A 22,249-nucleotide genomic window follows, 5' to 3' on the forward strand; every position below is an offset into this window, starting at 1 on the left:
CCCACATTCATGTCTAGCACCACCCACTTTTATAACCATGCACAACAAACATAGAATTTACATATAAAAAAAATGAGCCTCTTCTTTCTTGCTATAATTATGAGCAATATCTCAAATTAATTTATGAAAAAATTTGCACCCAATATTTTAGTTCTCAAAGATTTAAAATAAACAAATAAATTTTAACGTTGGATGTCGTTGGCCAATGCAATCTTCGTTCATTTGTCTCCAATGTCTAATGTTGATGTGTATCGTTAAATCTCACACGTAACTATTAAATGCTACGTGAAAAGACAAAGACAGATAAATCCCTGTCAAGCAGAGTAAACAACGTCATTTTATCAGAGACAAAATAGATCGTTTTGAGAACTTGAGAGAAGAAGCTTCTTCTTCTAACCTAATACGAAATTCCTAACCAAAACAAAATCCTAACCTGTGAGTCTTCACCTCCTTCTTAGACAACAACTTTTTTTTCTTTTTTTTTTTCTATCTTTCTCTTCACAATCATACAATCCTCTTCACTTTCATCCTCCATTTCTGGTGGAAGTGGTCTATATGGCTCGTCCTCTATGCTTTCATACTTGTCATTATTAGAGTCATAATTACCTTCATTTATATCAAACTCACTCAAATTCAAGTAATCCAATAGAGAATCCATTATTGGATCATCAAAGTACAAGTGAAATTTCTCAGTCTCTTTGTTCTTCTGTTTATTCTCTCACAGCTCATTTATCTCCTTATCTCTATTAATTGGGTGTAATCCAGACTCAAAGTCAGAAATAGCAGGATTAAACTAATACATTGTCTTGTAATTACTGTATCCTAATCTTTTAAATAGAATTTGAAGATCAAAGAAATAAATGAGGTCAATGTCCATCTTTAGAAACCTCTCAACCTTCATATTAATGTACAACATCATACTTTTGTTATTCGTTACAATATGGCCTCCATGATGGAACACATGAACTACCATATCCTTTATCTAGAATGAGAGTTTTCAAAAGAAAAATATTTAATACACTCCAGGACCAATCCAAAAAAGAAACAAAAAGCAATTTTCACTTTTATAAACTATTTTATTCATTAACTACTCTAAAGAAGTAAAAAAAACCTCTGATCAATCCCTATGAAGATAACATGTTATAGAATAATATATATCCATGGCAGTATAATAAACACTGATCAAACAAATTTATTACAAACATATAATAAACACCTTTAAAAGATTCTCTATTTCACTATATTACCTTGGTCAAGGCTGTGTAAGATGTGGTCACCAACCAAGCCTTTTTTCTGTTTTGCTCGTCTACGTCGGCAATAACAGTTTGTCCAACGTATCTTACGTTTATGGATAGGAGAGTAACGACTAGCGACGAAGGGGAACTAGGTCAAAGTGGCTTTTGAAAGTGATATGGGAGATGATACTGGAAAAGGTTACGACAATTCTTTGTAAAAAGAAGAGACTTTGGGGTTTAGGGTCTTTTTATGTGAAGTGGTGTGAAGAAGGAAGAGTATCGAAGAGACAATATTCCCTCTTATTCAAAATGTTGCGTTTTGTCCCTAACAAAACGACGTTGTTCACTCTACTGGCATAGGAACTTATCTGTCCTTGTCTCTCCACATAGCACTTAATAGCCACGTGTGAGACTTCACACTACACATTAGCAGCGGACGATAGGGGCAAAAGATGAGGACTGTGTTGACTAACGGTATCTAATGTTGGGAGATTGATTTATGTATTTTAAATCTTTGGAAACTAAGGTGTACGGTCCAAAATTTCTCAGAGACTGATTTGAGATATTACTCTTTTTAAGAGGTTAGAATTACTATAACTTGTTTATAAGATTTAATTAATAAAATTTTATAATTATTATTTGTGACCACAAAGACACAATTTAATTTTAAAATTGAACCCATCTTATTTTTTCTTTTTTTTTTTACAAATTTATTATCATTGACATACCTAATTCTTTATGTTGTTTGGAGACTCTTGTATTTTTTTCAATAGTTGGTAAATATTCTCCACCTCTACAAAAAAGATAGACAGCATGCAGTACTTACAAAACAACAAAATAGAGGTTTACATAAATTCACATAGAAGAAATACTATAATCCCTAAATCCTAAATTCGTTTATTCTTTCTCACCCTTCAATTTCATAGCATGTGTATTGGTTTGGATAGTTATTTTGATTGTCACATGTCTAAATTGAATATCTCTACTTAGAGTATTGCAATCGTAGCACAACTATGTTCACTACAAAAAAAGATCTATGGTCACGATTTTTGACCTATGATTACAGTTTTTTCACCATAGTCTATTCTGGCGTGGCCATAGATCTATGGTCACTGTTTTTTTATTTATAGTCACGGTTTCTATAGTCACAATTGCAGTGTTTAAATTTTGACACTTTAGACCACGTTTTTTTTATCATGACCATATGTTACTTTATGGTCACGCGTAAAAACCATGACCATAACTTGCTCTATAGTCACCTTTTGTAAAATCATGACCATAGTCTAATCTATAGTCACGATTTTAGCGTGACCATGGCTTATTTATGACCACCTTATTTTAAAACTGTGACCACAGCTTACTCTATGATCACCCTTTTGAAAAACTGTGACCACACCTTATCTATGATCACCATATTTTAAAATTGTGACCATAGCCTACTCTATGGTCACTCATGTTTTAAACCGTGACTATAACTTACTTTATGGTTACCCTTTTGTAAAACCGTAACCATAGACTGATCTACGATCACGGTTTTAGGGTGACCATAGCTTATCTATGATTATCCTATTTTAAAACCGAGACCATAGCTCACTCTATGGTCACCCTTTTGAAAAATCGCGACCATAGTCTTATCTATAGTCACGGTTTTTAACGTGACCATAGTTTATCTATAGTTACCCTATTTTAAAACCGTGACCATAACTTACTCTATGGTCACTCTTTTGAAAAACTATGACCATAGCCTTATCTATGGTCACGGTTTTAGTGTGTGCATAACTTATCTATAGCCACCCTAATTTTAAAAGCGTGACCATAACTTACTATGTTTTTTTATTTTTTTTTAAAGCATAATCACATCCCAAAATTGTGATAATTACAAAATAAATCTAAAAAGAAAAAAATTCAAAACATCTAAATTATAAAATTTACATTATAAGCTAGATATATTTTTAGTCAAACAACATAAATTAATATACTTAAGTGAATACACTTGTCTCAATCTCAGTTCTAAACAATAATATATATACTAACACTAAGTACTTCTAGGAGCTAAAAATTAGCCAAGATTAGTTGTAACTAACTCTAAACTAACTTCGGAGTTGTGATGTCAATTTATCCTTTGCCTTGACATATTCGTTCCTTTTGATCCTCAGCTTTGATAACAATAACTTTTAATAATCAAGTAATCACTTAGCAACACTGGAAACAACAAACCTAGAAAAGAATTCAAACTATTAGCAACAAAAAATAAATCAGAAAAATTAAATTGAACATACAGTAAAAGAATTAGCAAAAATTTGATCAATTCCTTGAATAATACTATGCAAATGGGAAGTCCCAGATCCTTCAGGGTCATCCTCAATTCTTCTTAACTTTGATTCAATATCTGTATATTGGTTGGGGAGAAAAAGAAAAGTCCAGCACGTTTCAGTTCACCAAATAAAATTGAAGGGGAAAAAAAGTGCTGCTTATAAAATTGAATGACATGTTCCAAAAGTGAAGGGGAAAAAAAGTGCTGCTTATAAAATTGAATGACATGTTCCAAAAGTGTAGGGCTCTAAATACTTTGTCTCTAACTGTGTATAATGTGTAGTCTGGATTTCGAATAAGTGGTTCATATCTTTATGCATCAGCGTGGATCAAGATCTCTTCAGACAGTTCTGAGTTTGCCTCTCATAAAGAATCAAAGATCGTATAATAAGCCTCAATATTGAATAATGTTAAACATATGGGAAGTCCCAAATCCTTAAAGGTCATCCTCGATTAGTCTTAACTTTGACTTGATATCTAAATAATGAATAAAAACTAAAAAAGGTGTGTTTGGATTTACCCGAGGAGAAAAAGGTGTGTATGGTGTATACTGTTGAATGCAGAGCAAATTCCTATTCAGCAAAACATATATTTTCATGGTTATGTCCATCTAGAGTAATATTTGAACAATTGAGTCAATGTGACACTGCTGCGGCAGTGTTCACCTTGTGGCAGCATTCCAGAGCAGCTCTTATGACGGAGACATTCCCAATGCACTCAAAACTATAATCAACTCCGCCATCCGTAAGATCAACTATGACCTGCTGAATTGGTTTATCGTGTTCTTTAGCATTAATAAACTCGGTGATCCAAAGGTTCTTCGCTGCAAGATAAAATAGCAAGAGAAGTAAATAGAAGAACATGTATTTAACGTTGCCCACAGTAAGACAACACTCTTGCTTAGAAATATGAAACCTTGGAGCATATCACTTCACAACATCAAGGGGATATGTTTCAGACATTTACCTGTATCAAATTTCTTGCCATTGATATCAATGCCAATAATATGAGATGCACCGGCACTTTTTGCACCCTTTGCAACCTGTAAGTATAAAATAATCAATGGCAATGGTAGTTCGAGACCAAGCAAAAAATACATTTACTACTACAGGAAAGAAACTTACAGCAAGACCAACAGTTCCAAGGCCAAAAACAGCAACAATTGACCCTGGTTCAACTTTTGCAGTGTTCCATACAGCTCCAAGACCTAACAAGTAAAAAATAACAGTTTTCTTAAATGCATAAGAATAAAAGAACAAGGCACAGGAAAGGTGTGACTCAAGTGTAGTCTTTCAAATATAGCACTAAAACCAGAACAAAGGCTGCATTTGTTTTCAGGGACAGAACACTGAGACAGGGACACGGAGACACAAAATCGTGTTTAACAGATGAGACATGGACAGAGACACTGAATTAGTCTATTTTGTGTCCATCCAAACAGGAAAAACACAAAGACACTGACAAAGGACACAACTTATTTTTTATTTTTTTCTTTTATTATTTTTGTTAATTTTTTATAATTATATTTTTTATTATTATATTTTTCTTTTCAAAATTTTTGAATGAAAAAAAATGAGAATAAATTGAATTTTCATAATTTGTTCCAGTTTATCACCAAACAGAATACAAGAACACAAAATTGTGTCTCTGTCCTTTGTGTCCTGTTCTCGGGGTCTTATCTTATCATGTTCTCAGAAATAAACGCAGTCAACGAGAAGAAAGAAAGGAAAAAGAAAATGAATATCCAACAACAAACATTACTCTTTAAGAGGGGGGGGGGGGGAGAAATAATGATATTAATTGATAAACTATCATGTTAAGAAGCTTAACAGTGCTATTAGGCTACTTTCTTATCGAATTTAAACAATGGCAAATGATAATGATGAATCCATGAGAGATCAACAAAAACTAAATGATAATGATGAATCTATGAGAGATCAACAAAAACTAAGCCTTGTCCTATTATAGGCTACATGGACCGGAAGATGCAAAAGTCAATTAGACATCATTACATCAAACTCAAACTCTGAATTATTCAAGCTGACTTTGAATTTTTCTTCCTATTATTATTAACCTCACTAGGTAGATCTAATCACCAAGTAAAAATTAAAATTTTTCTTCCTTTACAAAATTTGGATTCAAATTCTAATATGAGAGGTAACATGTGTCGAATGACTTGGATGAAATTAAACATTATTATTAGTCAAAGATTTGCAATATGAAATCATGTAAGAGAGAAAACAAAATAAAAATACACTATCATGAAGAAGTTGGTCTAAGCGTTCAAGATATATATGAAACAGAGGAAGAACCAAATTTGAAAACAAATAAATTAAATGGTTAAAGGTTAACCATTTTGGAAAAAAATTACAGAAGTCAACACACATTGAACAACAAAAGTACATGCAACTCAAAATGCTAACAAGAGCATGAATATGGTGCTTCTAGAAGAAGCATTTCTAAGTTATATAGCTGAATGCATTATGCCACAAATTCTTAGGACTTAGCCCCATTTTTGTATATAAATGGCCAATAAGTTTATTTTGTTTTGGATTTTGGAGATAGAAAATAAAATATAAACCTCAATGTATCCAAAGTTTTCCGGATCCAACTCCTCCATTATAAGGGCAGCGTATTCCTCTGTGCTATCTTGTATTTTTAACAGCTTATTTGCTGAAGCACTTAATGCAATAATCTGCACAATAATTATGCATGCAACAACAATATAATGTTCACATCTTAACAAGAACAAGTAATTTGTAATGAATCTTGTAAAAACTTATTAAGGAAGTACGAAAAAGTAAACTACCACATGCATTATCGAAAACATTAAGCATTTAAAAATATGCCTTTTCTGTTTTTTAACGAGTGCCGCGTTAAAATACTCATTCAAAAAATGACAATGAAAAAAGTGCATGTAGACCAAATCTAATTCAATATTTTTTACACTAGTTGGCTTATGAAAATTATCTATTTTGACTTACAGCTATATAGACAAGTAAGCATACGTAATTTTCTTCAAGCATGTGATGCATAATTTAATAACAAGCAAATTCCACCAAATGTAATTGGTATTCTATTCTTTCCAATTCTCATGAATAATTTACAATCAAAATCCACACAATCTGTCGCCATTTTATGTAGTATGTCTATTATTTAAAAACTAAGCACTGAGCACCTACTTTAATAAGAATCAAAATAAAACGGAGAACTGATATCTAAAACAGAGAACTCAATAAGAATCAAAATAAAATAAAATAAATAAATAAACATTACCGTAACAAACACATCCAATGCGAAGAGACGGCGACGGAGGACGGGAAGTGTGCTCGAACAGAGAGCGAGAAGAGGGAGACGACGACCGAGGAGAGCTCGAAGAGACGGCGACGCCACGAGCTCGAAGAGACCTTAGTCGGACGGAGACCTTCGGCGGCGGCGATGGCCGTTCGTTGGCGAGGAGGAGGGAGACGTTGGTGTAGAGGAAGGTGCGGATGACGGTTGGGCCAGGGTTTTCGAGGCGGAGGGAGTTGCCTTTGAGAGTGGAGAGTGCGGCGGCGATTGTTTCTGGTGGTGGTGAAGGGATGGCGGTGGGGGCGGAGTAGGTAAGGCCGACAAAGAATGGGGAGTGGGGAGGGATGGGTTAGGGGTACCTTCTTTTTTCTTTCTTAAGAGTGAGATCGAGAATGGAGAATGGGGAATGGGGGATCGGGGAATTTTGCGGCCGTTTGAGGCATAGTTGTCAGAACCGAACCGATAATTGAACCGGTCAAGTTATTGGGTCACTGGTTCAATCGGTAGGTCACTGATTGAACCGGTTAATTCGGTATTATGTAAATAAAAAATAAAAATAGTTAAAAACTTAAAATTAAATTTTGAAATACATATTTTTACTAACATTTTAAGAACAATTAAGTCGAATTCTATAAATAACTAATACAAAAATAGACATATAATTAGTTCATACTACTATATAGTATCTTAATTAGATACAATAAGAATAACAATTTATGAATTATATCCAAAGAATAATTTCAAAGTCTAAATATTTTTATATAATTAAATAATTATATAATTTTTTTTCTCAGAATAAATAATTTTTATTTAATTTTTATATTCATTATTATTTTTTATTTTAAAATTAATTAATTTGTCTTCAATCAAAAAATAATTAATTTAAAAAATATTGAGTTAAGTATTTCCATGTGTATATATATATGTATTAGTTATAAAAAATTGAAATATATATTATAAAAAGTATTAACAATACTAAAGAAACGGGTTAGTGTAGTGGTTGTCAACTTGGTCTTCAATTTAAAAGACCCAAGTTCGACTCCTACTCCTCTATCCCATAAAACTGTGACTATAGGGCATAAGTATTTTATGATAACTTCTTTTTAAAAAAAAATGTGACTATAAATTTCTTTTAAATTATCTCCAAAATCGTAATTATAGATATTTTTGAGCCATCTTTTCATAAAATTGTGACTATAAATCTTTTTTTATCACTCTTTTTGGTCACTACTACTACTACTATTACTGTAGGAGAGATGATTGAGTAGTCATGAAACAGAAGAGGAAAGGAGTGAGCAAAATTTTCATAATCGACCTAAAAACTAATTGAACTTTTCTCTTTTAAAATACCCTCAATCAAAATTTAAAATCCAATTCTACCCCTCACTTCTCTCACCTTCAACATGGACTTTTATAGTGGTTCTGACAAGGACTCCTACGTCATCTCAATTCTTGCCAACAAAGATGAAGAGAATATCAACGTCATGCATAATGAGGTTGCTCAAAAGCTTGTCTCGTATACTGCGTCCAAATCTCTGCTCATCAAGGAGATGTCTAGTGACAGTGACGTCGAATTGGATTATTCAAGAAACCACAGAAGATTACTGACAAGAAGGATGAGTATCGCCAAAAGAAGCTTAAGCAGATCATCTCACTTGAGCGCCATGATCTTTTCTTTGCTGGCGAGAAGACATCGTATTCCTCCGTCAGGACCTACGCCGATGTTATGAGGGAGCAGGTATTGAAGAGGGAGAAGGAGGAGACGTTGAGGCCATTGTGAAGAAAAAGAAGATGAAGAAAGAGGAGGATGCTGCTAAGGCGGCGCCACCACAGGCTACACCAGCGTTGTAGCTGCAGCAACAAAAAAGGCGGAGGAATAAGTGGGACGAGTCACAAGATGAGAGTGATGATGCAAAAAAGTCAAAAATTGATGAAAATTTAATTTAAGAGAATATTCTTTGCCAGCAATTTTTAGTATTTTTTGTTACTATTTGATCAGCATAAGTACTAAATTATTCTTAACAAATAAATTTTACTAATTCATATATACAAACTGAAAAAGGTTGTTCTGCCAGTATACCTCTTTCTAGTGTTCTCTGTTGTGAGCTTCATGTTATTTGGAGAGGGCTTGTTATGACTTGGGATTGCGAGTGCAAATAGGTCATATGTGAAACTGATAATCTTGATGTGTTTCTTCTTGTTTCGCGAGGCATAACCAGCATGATTAGAAATGACTCTGATCTGCTTGACAAAATCAAAGAGATGCTTCAGCGCAATTGGACAGCTACTTTAGTGCTCATCCAGCTTACAACAAACAACGGAGCGGCTAATTTAATGGCTAAGACTGCTGCTTTAAACAAACAGGGGTACCTAGAGTGGTTAATGCTCCCTAATAATTTAGACATTATTATTAGAGAGTAGGATTACTCTTTCTCTTAGGTCCTTTTCCTTTGGGTTATGTTCAGTCACCAAAAATATTGAAAAAATATGGTGTAAATTATATTGATTTATGTGTACAAAATTCTAATAAATATAGATACAAACTATATATTTTTTATATGTAAAATCTTTGTAAATATGAGTACAAATTATTATTGGCCAAATACTGACAAAAAATGATAATATTTACTTCAGCATTACTCTTTAAGTAATTTGATATTTTGTTTTTATTTTTAATTAATAAAGATATTTAAGTAATTTTATTTATTTCAATCTCTATATTTAATTTAATCAAATAGAATACTGAGACATAATTCGGTCCTATATACTTTACAATAAATATAATACAAAGATTTAATTTGTCTTTGTATCTTTGTCTTTCAATTTTAGTCTTTTTTTTCCAAACACAATCTTATAATTCAATAATTCAATCAATTAATTAGTTGAACCGAATGGTCCATTCTTTAATTTATAATATAATAAGAATTTAATTCAACTATATTTTTATAACATTCTTAAAATGTGTATTTTTAACAAAATTTATAAAATAAATATATAAATTATTTTAAAATAAAACTATTATATACATATTAAAATTTAATGATTAATCTTTTATGTACGTATAATATAATTGTTTTAAAAGAGATAAATTAATTAAAGTAACTAAGACGGTAATAGAGTAAAAGACATAAAAGAAAACCAAGAAAAGGAATATAGTTAAATTCTGTTATAATAGTTAAGAGTAGAAACAATCCCTTTAATAACTAGCAAGAGAACTGCGCGATGCGCGGGCAATACATATGCAGATTAAAATGGCGTAAATGTAAAGAATTGTTGGTTATTTTATCTGATAGAAAAAAAATGATGATTTTTATAATTGTAAAAGTATTTGTAAAAGGTAAAATAAATTGTAAGCATTGTAATAAAGAAAAAAGAAGACATGAAAAAGATTAGACTATTTTCGTGTTGTTTGTAGATGCAGAAATAATATAAATAGTAACTCAAAGCATTTGAAATATAATTCCGTAAAATTGATTGAGTAAGGTTTGAATTGTATTAAATATGAATGTTGAAGAAGTACTGTAATGGAAGAAATAATGGTTTGAGCATAAGATAAGTACTTGTGAGTTAATAAGTTATTGTTGCTAACAATTACAATGAAAAACGGAAAATGGTAAAAATATAAAAAGGATGTAAGATTGTAGTGATAAAGTTATAGATAAATAGTTAGGGTTGGATAAGCGAAAATGAGTGTATAGAGGAATCATGTAATAATAAAAATATACGTAATGTTGAACGTATTGTCATATATTTCTAAAGACTTCAGGGTAAACAACATTCTCTGTATTGTTTGTGTTTTCGTCATAAGCAATTACAATTTTCAACCGTTTTTTGTTTGTGACTTTTGAGATGGCAACATAAAGTTGGCCATGAGTGAAGATAGGTTTTTTCAATAGCAATCCCACGTGATTCAAGGGTTGTCCTTGACTTTTGTTGATTGTCATTGCGTAAGATACCATAAGAGAAAATTGTGTCCGTTGGAATCTAAAGGGTAGCCTGGCATCTGATGGTGTGAGTGTCATTCTAGGAATAAAGACTTTATTGACAATCATTGAAATTTAACAATTTTGCCTTAATAATTTTATCTCCTAGTCTTGTAATTATCAACTTGGTACCATTACAAAGGCGTGATGAGTGATCAATATTTCTAATAAGCATCACAGGGCAACCAACCTTGAGCTTCAATTCGTGATTTGGAACCCCCGAGCACTTAATTGTTGCTAAAAACTCTGGTGTGTGCATATCTTGAATTTGATTGCTACCTCCGTCGAACAGACATTTGTTGGAACTAACATATGTCTTGCATTCATTGCTGTTCATTGCAGTCATGTAATCATTTACCTAATCTACAGCATTAACCGTAGGAGCTAAGATAGTGCGACCTTTCAAGTTGCTTTCATTACACATGTCAGCAATGTAATCAGAATAGATTGCCTCCACAATTGCCTTAATAGGATCACTATAATTAGTGATAAGAAATTCAGGAGGTATGTTAATGCTATTGCAGCCATCACATGATCTATTAGATATTCCGTTGCCATCTAGAAGTATCCATTCAGCAAATTGCTTTAAACCTTCTACCTGATCATCTGTAGTCATAGATTGCAATCGCATGTTTATAGTGAGCTTTAATACTTCACAATGGTGCCAGAGGTATAAAGAGTTTAAAGACGCATTAACAATGTCTTGTCTTGTTCCTTTTGGGATGACATGCAAAATTTGTCAAAAGTCCCCACAAAAAACAATTGTTTTACCTCCAAAGGGCAAGTGCTGGTTATAATCATCTTTGAAGCTCATCAAATCCTTCAATGTCTTGTCCAATGCCTCAAAACAGAATTTGCTCATCATGGGAGCTTCGTCCCAAATAATCAGCTTAGCTGTTACAATTAATTCTGCTAATGGATTTCCTTGCTTAATGTTGTAAATAGAGAACTCATCTGAAGTTAATGGTATGACAAACCTAGAATGTGCAGTTCGACCTCCAGGTAACAGTAGAGAGGCAATGCCGTTAGATGCAACAGTTAGCACTATTTGTCCACATGATCTTAGTGCTGAAGCTAAAGTTATCCAAAGAAAAGTTTTTCATGTACCTCCATGGCCATACAAAAAGAACACACGTTCATGTTGACTATCTGTAGAGCTCATGATTTTATCATATACCCCCTTTTGCTTGACAGTTAATTTTGAGAGGTAGTCATTATGTTGCTTTTCTAACAGAACACGGTCGCACCATTGAATTAGACCATAGTAGTGTCGCAAACAACATCCGCAAATAATGACCTGAGCCCCAATGACTTGATTCTTCAATGGCATCAATATATTCTTTGTCGCCGTCTAGCAAACCACATGCATAGCATGCATCTCGAAATGATGAGTAGATTACACCATTGTAAGTCCTGATATCTACATAGGTTGTTGGTCCTTTTACAATGTTTAACAACAACCTTAAATAATATAGCTCACCGGATGATGGCAGTAGGAAGATCATCCTTCCAATGACCTGATGACTTTTCCTGGGTTCCTAAGCTCTCAGAGATGATTTCCAAACAAACTTGCTTGGAAACTCATTATAGGTTAATTTTCTAGCTTCAGCATTTGCTTTGTTTGCTGCAAACCAGCCTAGAAACATGGACTCTTTAACAGTTGCCTTTGCAACAGCTTCAACCAATGATTCATTATCCGTAAATACAACAGGTTGTTGATCTGGAAAATGAAAGCTTAGCCTCTCAACCGATGGATTTCTGTAGTGAATGTCATAGCAAAAGATCCTCCAAGCAGCTTCACAAGGAGATATATATCGACAATCGTAAAATATTTTCACTTCATCAACTTCTAAAGTTGCTTTACCATCAGTGGACTTCGTGGAAAAACAGGTTGTGACGTGATCACTTCCTTTATTTACATATTTGAACAAATACTTGATAGATCTTGACTGGTTACACCATTCGACGTTAATGTGAGCATGGTATTTTAGCAACAACATTTTATTATGTGGCACGACATATCGGTTGTATAGATGAATTCCTGAAACTTCCACCGTGCGTCCATTGTCTCGACGCTTATATACTGGGTAACCATCTTCATCAACTGTAGTCATTTTGTTGAACTTCTTAGGGAAAAGACGGATGCAACGACCTTCCTCTATGCAAGGCAAAGTTGGTTTGCTAAGACCACATGGACCATGAAGCATAAAACTCTTTACAGCCTCGTAATATGCATTGTCAACATCGACATCAGAAATTTCAGCACATATGATTTTGTTTATGTTTGCAGGGGTTGGGTATTTATCTTGTTCATGCAAGAATAATAATATATGTGTATGTGGGAGTCCCCTCTTTTGGAATTCTATTGTGTAGATAACAGGAAAAAACAGCATAATGCATATGGTATTAACATGTGTTTAACATTTAATTATGAAGAATTATGGAACATGGTAAGGATAAATACGTGAAATATATATGTAAGTTTCGTACCTGCTTTTGTAGCACCAAATAATTTGTTGTATCTAAAATCTTTAATCATCATGTCCACTTTAACCTTGAATAGTCTGCAAATCATGTCTGGCATGTCCTCTTGTTTGACTTTATGCATTCTACAATACCGTTGTATTTCGTCCCATTGCGGATTGCATGTAAAAGTGATGAATAAATCTAGATAACCAATGCACCTACATATTGCCATGGCGTCTTGATAATTTTGAATCATGTATCTTGGCCCACCAGTAAATGTTGCTGGCAGTATAATTCTCTTACCCTTTGAGGCAGCATTGGTCTCGCCGTTGAAAATGGCATCCCGAAGCCCATTGTAGATCTTAACTCTAAATTCGGTTTGGTGGGTGTAAATAAATTTCAATCTAGCACTTTCAACCATTGAGAATGCATCAACTATGAATTGTTGGAATAACCGGTGGGAATGTAACAGGACACCGTTGTGCGAAGGTCGGTCTTGAATTTGAAATGCGAAAAAGTCGCGCATTGTGACATACTTGTCTTCATCTGTTGGTTTTTTCTTAACTTTGTTCAAGATAATATCTTCTCTCCATCCATCTTCACCATAAGGTAATAAAAGAGGATATTGCAAGCCTAGATAAGCCGAGTGGAGTTCTGTTATTCTTTGAAGCGACCTTGATTTGGTCTCAACAATAATATCTCGTTCTTTTGTGGATCCATCAAAATCACCGACAATTAAGGCTGCAACCTCAGACACTGAAGGCAAATTATACCTCCTCCCATCTTTTCCTCTTTTTCCTATGAGTAGAAGGCAAACTGAATTATTGCCGTTTGCTGTGAGTGCATCGCGAGCAAGTCAGAAAGACTTTGTAAGAACGTTATGATTATCCAACGTAGTTTTGATTGTAGAGACAATATCCACATGAAGTTCGTTCAAGTGATCATTAGAGCTGCAAAAAGTGGCATAAAACATGTAAATATGATGTCTGCAATCATTATGAATTAAGTGAGATAACTATGTTTGAGCCTTTAATAAAATTGTATGGAAATGACCTGACAGCGATGATTCTATTTCGAATCTCATTTTCAGTGTCGTATATATAGAATTGTGCAAATTTTGCTACTCCGCCTTCTGGTGGAAGCAAGCTTCCCATTAAATGGTAATTTTGCCCATGCAGAATAAGGTTTGGGGGCCTATGACTTTGGTTAATTGTTCTTTGTATCTTACCCCCGAATGATGTGAAAGCAAACATACTATTGTAGCTCCTAATGTTCGATCGAAAGTGTTCCGCTTTTTTAGTGCTGTCAAAGTAAAGCTTCCTCAACAAATCAGGAGGTTCTTGAAGCATAGGAAGTTGGACTTGACCTTGTCGGCAACATAGACTAAATTTTGGACATTTAGGCTTGTAGTGCTTTTTTATACGCTCTTCGTGCTAGAATATAGCTTTGCAGTGTTGGCATGTAAAGGTCGGATCTCCAATATCCCAATAATCTATAGAAAGGAAATAGGCATTCACAAATGTGTGTTTAGCTCGGAAAAGAGACCACAATCAAATTAAATATAATAAGGTTGATAGATATTCAAATCATGCAATATATACATGTTAAGAGTCTTGATAAAAAATGTTTTGTCATATGAATTCAGGTTGCATAAGACTATAATTACTATTAAAATTTTACGATGTCCGATGAAGTATCATGTTGTGGATCAAAATGTTTGCAAGTAATTTTAAACCTCACTTAGGTTTAAAATTAGGGAATGTGGAGATGTGAAAGAAAAATAAAGTTGGAGATTGGATAACTGTTACTTAAACAACCCCCTTCTCTATATATATAAAATGTATATTATGAGAATAGAATTTTTATACGAGAATATGAGAATGCATTTATAATTATTAGATTAATTTAAATGACTAAGATTAAATCTACCTAATTAATGGTATGCAAGGAATGCATCTATTATAGTCATTAAATTCAAGTGTGAATTTATTCATAACCATTACCTCTATAACCATTGTTTTTAATTTCTATTAAAATTTACCTAATAAATAAATTAAAATTATTAGATTTTGTTATCTGAATAAAATTAAAAGTATTTTTCATAAATCAATCTATATTTTAAAAATCTGTGAAAATATGAATAGACCTCTAAAAAATTATATTCTTCAAAAAAAATGAAAAAATAATTCAACCGCGCTTACGACGCCATATTTTTTATCCCTTTTGTTTTGTTTCCATTTTAAATAACATATTAATAATTATTTAAAAGAATTTTTTTATGAATTGTAAGTAAAAAGAATTGTAACCGAATAACGTATCTTTAGATTTACGTTTAAAAAATTATTTTAGATATATAAATCCAATTGAATTATTATGTAAAATTATTTATGTTATTAATATATCAAAGTTAATTTAAAAATACATAAAAAATATTTTTACTTGTTTAATCTTTTGATAAACGTAATGTTTGAAATGATACAAAATTTTTTAATATATTTTAAAATATAATAAAACTAACAAACATAAATATATTATTTACAAATAATAAATAATTCATGTAACAAACAAATTATTTGTGCATTTAGTCGTTGTTAGTTACACAAGTCATTTGCTATTTATAAAAAATATATTTATTATTGTTATTAATTTTTTTATCGTTAATAAATTCAAAACGTACTTTTATCAAAACATTGAATGATTTGTCGTGGACTCGTGGTTGAATTATATTTTTTTATTATTTTTAAAAGTATATTTTTTTGAGAAGTTCTATTTCATATTTGCATAAAATTTTGAAAATATAGATTCAGTTATAAAAAAATACGTTTAATTATATTTGAATAAAGAGATATTAATAATCTATTGGCTATAAATGCATTCCGACATTCTTATATAATGATAAAGTGAATTGAAAGGAATATTACAAATTCAAATAATAAGCATATTTAATGAAACCAAACAAATTGAAAGCAACGTATTCTAAACCTTATTTTGTACCAAAGAGTTCAATTTAAAATGAGTTAAGACATTAGTTAATAAATCTTCAAACGATATAATGCTTATTAAGATACAGTATACAGCACAGATCAGTGATGGGCCAAAAAAATTTTGAAAGTCAGATAAAAATATATATCTTAAAATAAATTTTGTTGAACATTACTAATTATATTAAAAATATAACAGAGATATAAAAATTAAAAAGAGTTAGTGAATATTTTTATTTTTAAATACCATTTATTATATATAATTTATAAAAAATATTTTTTATTTCTAAAAGTTGAACTTAAAATATTTTAATTAAATTATAAATAATTTGTCATCCTAACTAATTTTTTTATTTATTTTTGTATATATTTAATAATAAAAACTAAATTAATTGGCATGTTAGCACCTGTTAATATTATCATTTATAATTTATAATTTGAAACTATAATTACATTTAAATACCATAAAAAAATGAATCCATATGAAAAATATGTTTATATCAAATAATAAAAATTTAATTCATAATTATTTTTCTCTTTTTTTAAATTATTAATAATTTTATATATTTGTAATTTATTTTTGATATACTGTTAGATTAAAGAATTTATGCATCTATTTAATTATGTATTGTAATTAAAAAATATATTTTACATTCATCACACAAATAATTATCTAAAAGAATAAATATAATCAAATAAGTATATAAAAAATATACATATTTTAATATATCAAAATTAACTTCTATGCCTTTAAATAATTGTTCTATTATTCATTATAATTTTCAAATATTAATTATCTTATATTCAATTAAAAAAATTTATTTGTTATAATATTTATGACATAAAATAATTTTTAGTCCAAAATGGTTATTATAAGCAAGATTATTTAAGAGATAAAATTAAAAAGTATCATATAATTTTAAAATAAAAAACATTAATTAATAGATAAATATTATTTTTTCTAATTTAAATTAATGTTTGAAGACAAACAAATACTGATAAATTTATTTATATTTAGAAAATTGGGATTTAGTTTGTTAATTAATTAGTTGATTAGATTTAAAAAATTATATTATCATTGTTTATTAATTTTTTATTGAGTTAATTTATTTAATTATTTTTAATTTGATATTAAATCAAATTTAACAAAATAAATATTGTTACACGTTAACTTGAATAAAAAAATATTTTTAACATGAATTTTAAAATAAAATTTTGTAAATTTTTGTGGGTAAAAAATATAATCACATTGGGACAAATATATTGATTTATATAGAATTATTACTTTTTATATATTGAATTATATTGGCAAGTGCCACCCTTCTCCTAAGCCTGGGTTCATCCCTGGCGCACATAACTGTTCATGAACCGCATTGTGGATATCTGAATCATTAATTTGCGAATTCACTAGGGTAGTAACTATGGTTAGGATAAATTATTGTTACTTATACTATAACCATAAGGAGTATATACAGTACATCCATTCAAATATACATCGATGAAAAGATATATTCATAAGCATCTCACATTAAAAATTAGATTGTTAAAGATCTCAGGGTAGAGCCCGTAAGAATCAAAAGGATACCGCTAACCAGTGGCGGAGCTTGAAAAAAAATTAGGGGGTCAGATAGAAGATAATTGTCAAGATGTTTTTGATATAGACTCCATTTAAGATAAGTTCGTCTAACCTCATCTCTCTGATTTGGATAATATTGTCAAATTTAAAGCCGTTTTTTAGGGTCTCGTTCCAAAGAATTAAGGTCAAACTCATCAGATGCAACACTTTGAACTTTTGAAGGTTATATCTCACTTTTTTCGTGATTCATTAAAGTAGAAGAACTATCTACAAGTGTTGATATTGTAAAAGTTATATGTTTTCCTTCTTGAATATTATAGCCTTTCTCTTAAAAATGCATCAATTTCTTGATTTTTCATGATTATTTTATATAAAAATTTGAATATATATTCTGTAAATTAAGTAAAAAAGAAGTTAGAAGGACAAATATTAAAATTTATAATATTTATTGAATTTTTTTATCAATTTATACAAATACAATAATATCAATTCTTATTGAATATTCTAATATTTTTTATCATATAAAAATTAAATTAAATAAATAGTAAAATATAAAATAATATTAAATTAGATAAATAAAAAATATCTAATTTTTTATATTTGAACTTAAAAATTGAGGGAGTGTTGCTTATTTAATAGAGACGAAATGCGAATACACTCAGTTCAGTCCAAATCCAACAATATTTGAATGTTTTAAACTAAAAACTATTGTGCAATAAAAGCAAGAGATGAAGATTGAACTTTGATATTTTAAGTCATAATAAAATATTTGAGCCAATTAAACTATTTTTTAAGAAGTACTACTAATTTTTTTAACAAAAGTTTGGGGGGCCATGGCCCCCCCTTGTCTTAACTAAGCTCCGCCCCTGCCGCTAACAAAATTGATAAGTAAAGGACAAATCTGGATTGACATCATTGGTGGCAATCCTGCTCGATGGTTGACTCCGTGTTATGGCGTGTTATGGTTGGCTCTGTATGCTCTGTTGTCAGTTGTAAATCTGCTAAATTGAGAACATTCCATGAATCATGTGCCCATCAACCTATATGTTGCTATGTCAGACAATGATATATCAAAATGCTGTGCAACTTTGTTACCTGGAGGAGCTTCTCCTGGATTTTGATTTTGGCTGAAACTGAAACCGGCACCGGAGTTGGTCTCATAATCATGTGCATCATCTCTATTGACTTCCTCAATATGGAAAGAATGGTCTACACAAACAATTTTGGCTTTTATCTGAATGTTTTACATGCATTTGATTTCGTCTTTAGGAACGCTTCAAAAAGTTTGTGTTAATGAATTTGTTTATGATATAAAACATGAAGAAGAAAAATTTTATACAAAGTTGGTCTTTAATGTTACCTTGGTTGGCTTCGAATGGAGGGCAGATTTGCATATTGCTTGGTCCAAAGTTGGATGTGTTGTTTGCGGATGCGTTAAACACATCAGAGATGAATGGTACATGCCTCGAAGACGTTGTGAAAATGATACCAATTCTGATTTTGTTTGAAAGAAGCTCTTGCAACATTGTTCGACCTAAAGAAGGGAAAATTATGGCATCATCCTTTTGTTATTTTAGATCGTTATAGTTATACACTGGTATATGTATGCATAATTTAGCTGCATGAATTGTGAATAAGAAGGGAAATAGATTTGTACCTTCACCTGAGAACAGATCCCAGTTGGTTGCAAGCCTGGATGATTTCACATTACTATAGTCATGTGTTGATGGAATCAGAATGTGGCATCCTGTGCTCACACTTCTTGAAGGCTTTTGAGCATAGGAGGAAAGATGAGTTAGACATGAGGTTAGTTGCATCATGTTCTCTCCTCCTAATTACAGCAACAAATGTATACGATACGGTTAGAATAGGTCTGTGTGTCAAACAATCACAACTTGCATGATATTCGAAAGAGTCCAAACCTTGAAGTGTAATCATTTTGATAGATGAAGTTGTATGCGAGAAGTTGCTAATGGCATTAAAGAAATCTTTACCGAGTGATTGATCAGTGGTGTGAAAAATCCCTGAGGTCCCTAACTGTATTGAAAAATTATTTGTGACGCTGGTGCGGCTAGATGCATTTGGAGGACTTGGCTTGTCATGGTTATAGCTAGAGCCTGAAACATGAAGGGTCCTATTGTTAGCAATGCTTAGCTAAGAAATAGCAAGAACCAAAATCTACACTGAAGTGGTCCCACAAAACTTCAATCGCAGGCCAATTTGCTGTAACTCAAGGTGATAGGCTCCTCTAATTAATTTTGTGATGTTATCGCTACCACAAGAAAGAGAATTTTACAATGTAAGTTGCTGAATTTGTGAGTAATATAGTATGGTTTAGACAGAGGTGTAGGGCGTAACTTACACAAAATAAGTTCTTTTTATTTTTCATTTAAATAACTTCACCTATATGTGTCAGCCATCTACATAACATACTTTGTAAGAAAGTAATTGACAACTCCTTCAATGGGGTTCTATCTTCACACGGTGGTGTACTATTGCAACATGTATACATTATGCCTACAGGTTGCTTTTGTGAAAGTAGTTGTGCTATCCCAAGGTTTTCTGCAAAGGATTAGAAAGGATAAAATAATGCTGGTTAATGCAGGAATGCAGCACAAAGGCAACATGAAATTTGTTTCGTATGACCTTAACATATAGTTTGAAAGCACTTTTGTGGTCTGAATCAGTTAGCTTTCTTTTTTCGCGGATAGCTTTGCCAATCTATAGTGCCTCGTTTCTTTTGCATTTTGACCCAATTGTTTCATGCTAGCGTTGCAATTTCAGGTTAGGCTGATGAGGGAAATCTGGGTCGAAAAAAATGAAATTACTGTTTGATGGGTATTGAGGTTCAGTGAGATACTATGTATTTACAATTTTAGGATCCATTTGCGAATTAAATCTTCAAGTTGTAATTCACACATAGCTGAATCGTAACCATGGTGTGGAAGCCTGGAAGAGGATGTCACATGCATGGGTTGAAAGTACCTCTAAAAAAAACTCAGGATTTTATGATGCCTGGTGTACTGAATTGGTGCGAAGCTGCATTTTTTCACCATGTAGAAGAAGTGGAGGCATATGACGAAGGTTTATCCTTTTAATGCAGGGTAGAAAATCTGACAATTAACAGATACTTAGTCGGATCTCTCAAGATCCATAATGGACTACAATATTTTTCTAACATTTATCCCTGTGGTATTCTTCACTTGTGCCACATAGTGAATTTATTTTAAGAATTATCAACTAAATTTCAGAATGTAACATTTCTTTTAATGCGTGGTGTTGGGAATATGATTAAGTGTATAACTAACTATTAAATAAAAGCATTAAAAATATAACTGAATTTAAGCAAGGTAATATATGATTAACAAAGATTATGGATTTGGATTATAAATCCAGCATAATTTATCATGATAAATGCAAAAGGAAATTTCTATGCGAGATCTTTTATCCAAAGGCTAGAGACTATTCTTTTCAAATTAAGTTGGGAATAGGTCTGGAATGTAAAGCATGAGTCCCTTCACTCCAACTTTCATTGGCCAGCTTTGACAAAGCAGATGTCGTCGTTGATATGGATTCTATGAGCATCTTGAGAGCACAATTTTATTGGGATTCACTCCTGCTTGCCTCCCCTCTTGTGTTATAGTTATAATGTCTTCATCCAAAAATAGCCTGGGTTGCTCATATAGTCTAAAGCTTTCCAATTGATAAAGAGGGAACCATCGAAGGCAATTCTCTCTTTTCATTTCAAGAAACCATAACGAAACACTGTAGTGATCATTCTTAGGTGTGTATGACATGAAGCAAGTCAAATCTTTCAATAGAATTAGTGAATTGCAATCTGACCTTGCATTGTTAGGAATTCGAAGCTGATGCCACTTGTAGCTACTTATACAAAATATTATTATAGAAATAGGGGCCTGTAAATTGTGGCCTCCAAAGTTAATCTAGAGGACCAACCCCTTCTGCGAAACGTAGTCAGCACCTACCTTGTTGATGTCACCAGTCGAAACTCTCTTTGGTTCCCACTGTTCGTGTTGGCTGTTCCATAGGGTAATTCAAATGTTTTTGTCTTCAAAGTTTTGCTTGAATACGTGCACAATGCAGTAGTATGTGCTAGAAGGATAGTAAGTAAAAGCAAAAACTGAGACGCATGTAGGCGCCTTAAACGGCCGTGGCTGAGGCAATTGTCACACGCTGCGTGTAAGGATGTTCCATATGAGTAACTTGTTGTAGTGACAGCCGTTACTTAATGTGAGGCAGAGGTTGCCGAAACAGGAACCCACAATTCCAAAATCATCACACTTTGCCAGCTCCGTTGCGAGGGACAACCTGGTAGCTACACCTGTTGAAGGATTAACACTTAGAATTGTATTATTATTGGTTCTCCATTCGGGGAACAAAAAT

The 22,249-nt window shown here is 32.0% G+C and overlaps 2 protein-coding genes across 2 annotated transcripts; both read right to left on the minus strand.

Moving 5' to 3' along the window:
• Positions 1 to 3,139: 3,139 nt before the first annotated feature.
• On the minus strand, positions 3,140 to 7,188 carry LOC112797281 (uncharacterized; the record flags this gene model as incomplete). The annotated part of the gene is made up of 6 exons (XM_072234522.1): positions 3,140 to 3,624; positions 4,069 to 4,120; positions 4,214 to 4,371; positions 4,515 to 4,590; positions 4,673 to 4,755; positions 6,825 to 7,188. Coding segments are annotated over 6 exons (858 nt in total), but the record flags the coding sequence as incomplete, so codon positions are not given.
• Positions 7,189 to 11,180: 3,992 nt separating this feature from the next.
• Positions 11,181 to 19,371, minus strand: LOC140184215 (uncharacterized). The gene is made up of 7 exons (XM_072234523.1): positions 19,206 to 19,371; positions 18,941 to 19,054; positions 13,313 to 14,122; positions 12,392 to 13,184; positions 12,120 to 12,283; positions 11,594 to 11,896; positions 11,181 to 11,428 (listed from the first exon to the last, which is right to left on the minus strand). The coding sequence occupies exons 1-7, from the start codon at positions 19,369 to 19,371 to the stop codon at positions 11,181 to 11,183; spliced, it is 2,598 nt and encodes an 865-aa protein (XP_072090624.1).
• Positions 19,372 to 22,249: the final 2,878 nt, after the last annotated feature.

Source organism: Arachis hypogaea, chromosome 4, assembly GCF_003086295.3.
Source record: "Arachis hypogaea cultivar Tifrunner chromosome 4, arahy.Tifrunner.gnm2.J5K5, whole genome shotgun sequence".
In the NCBI taxonomy this organism is placed as follows: domain Eukaryota; kingdom Viridiplantae; phylum Streptophyta; class Magnoliopsida; order Fabales; family Fabaceae; genus Arachis; species Arachis hypogaea.

Excerpts from the sequence above, each read along its gene's own strand:
- LOC140184215 (XM_072234523.1), bottom strand. The coding sequence starts at position 19,371 with ATGTTGCAAGAGCTTCTTTCAAACAAAATCAGAATTGGTATCATTTTC. Across the intron at positions 12,284-12,391 it reads TATAATGAGTTTCCAAGCAA|GTTGTTGTTAAACATTGTAA; the intron begins GTTTGTTTGGAA and ends ATATTATTTAAG. Across the intron at positions 11,897-12,119 it reads ATCAAGTCATTGGGGCTCAG|CTTCAGCACTAAGATCATGT; the intron begins GTCATTATTTGC and ends GGATAACTTTAG.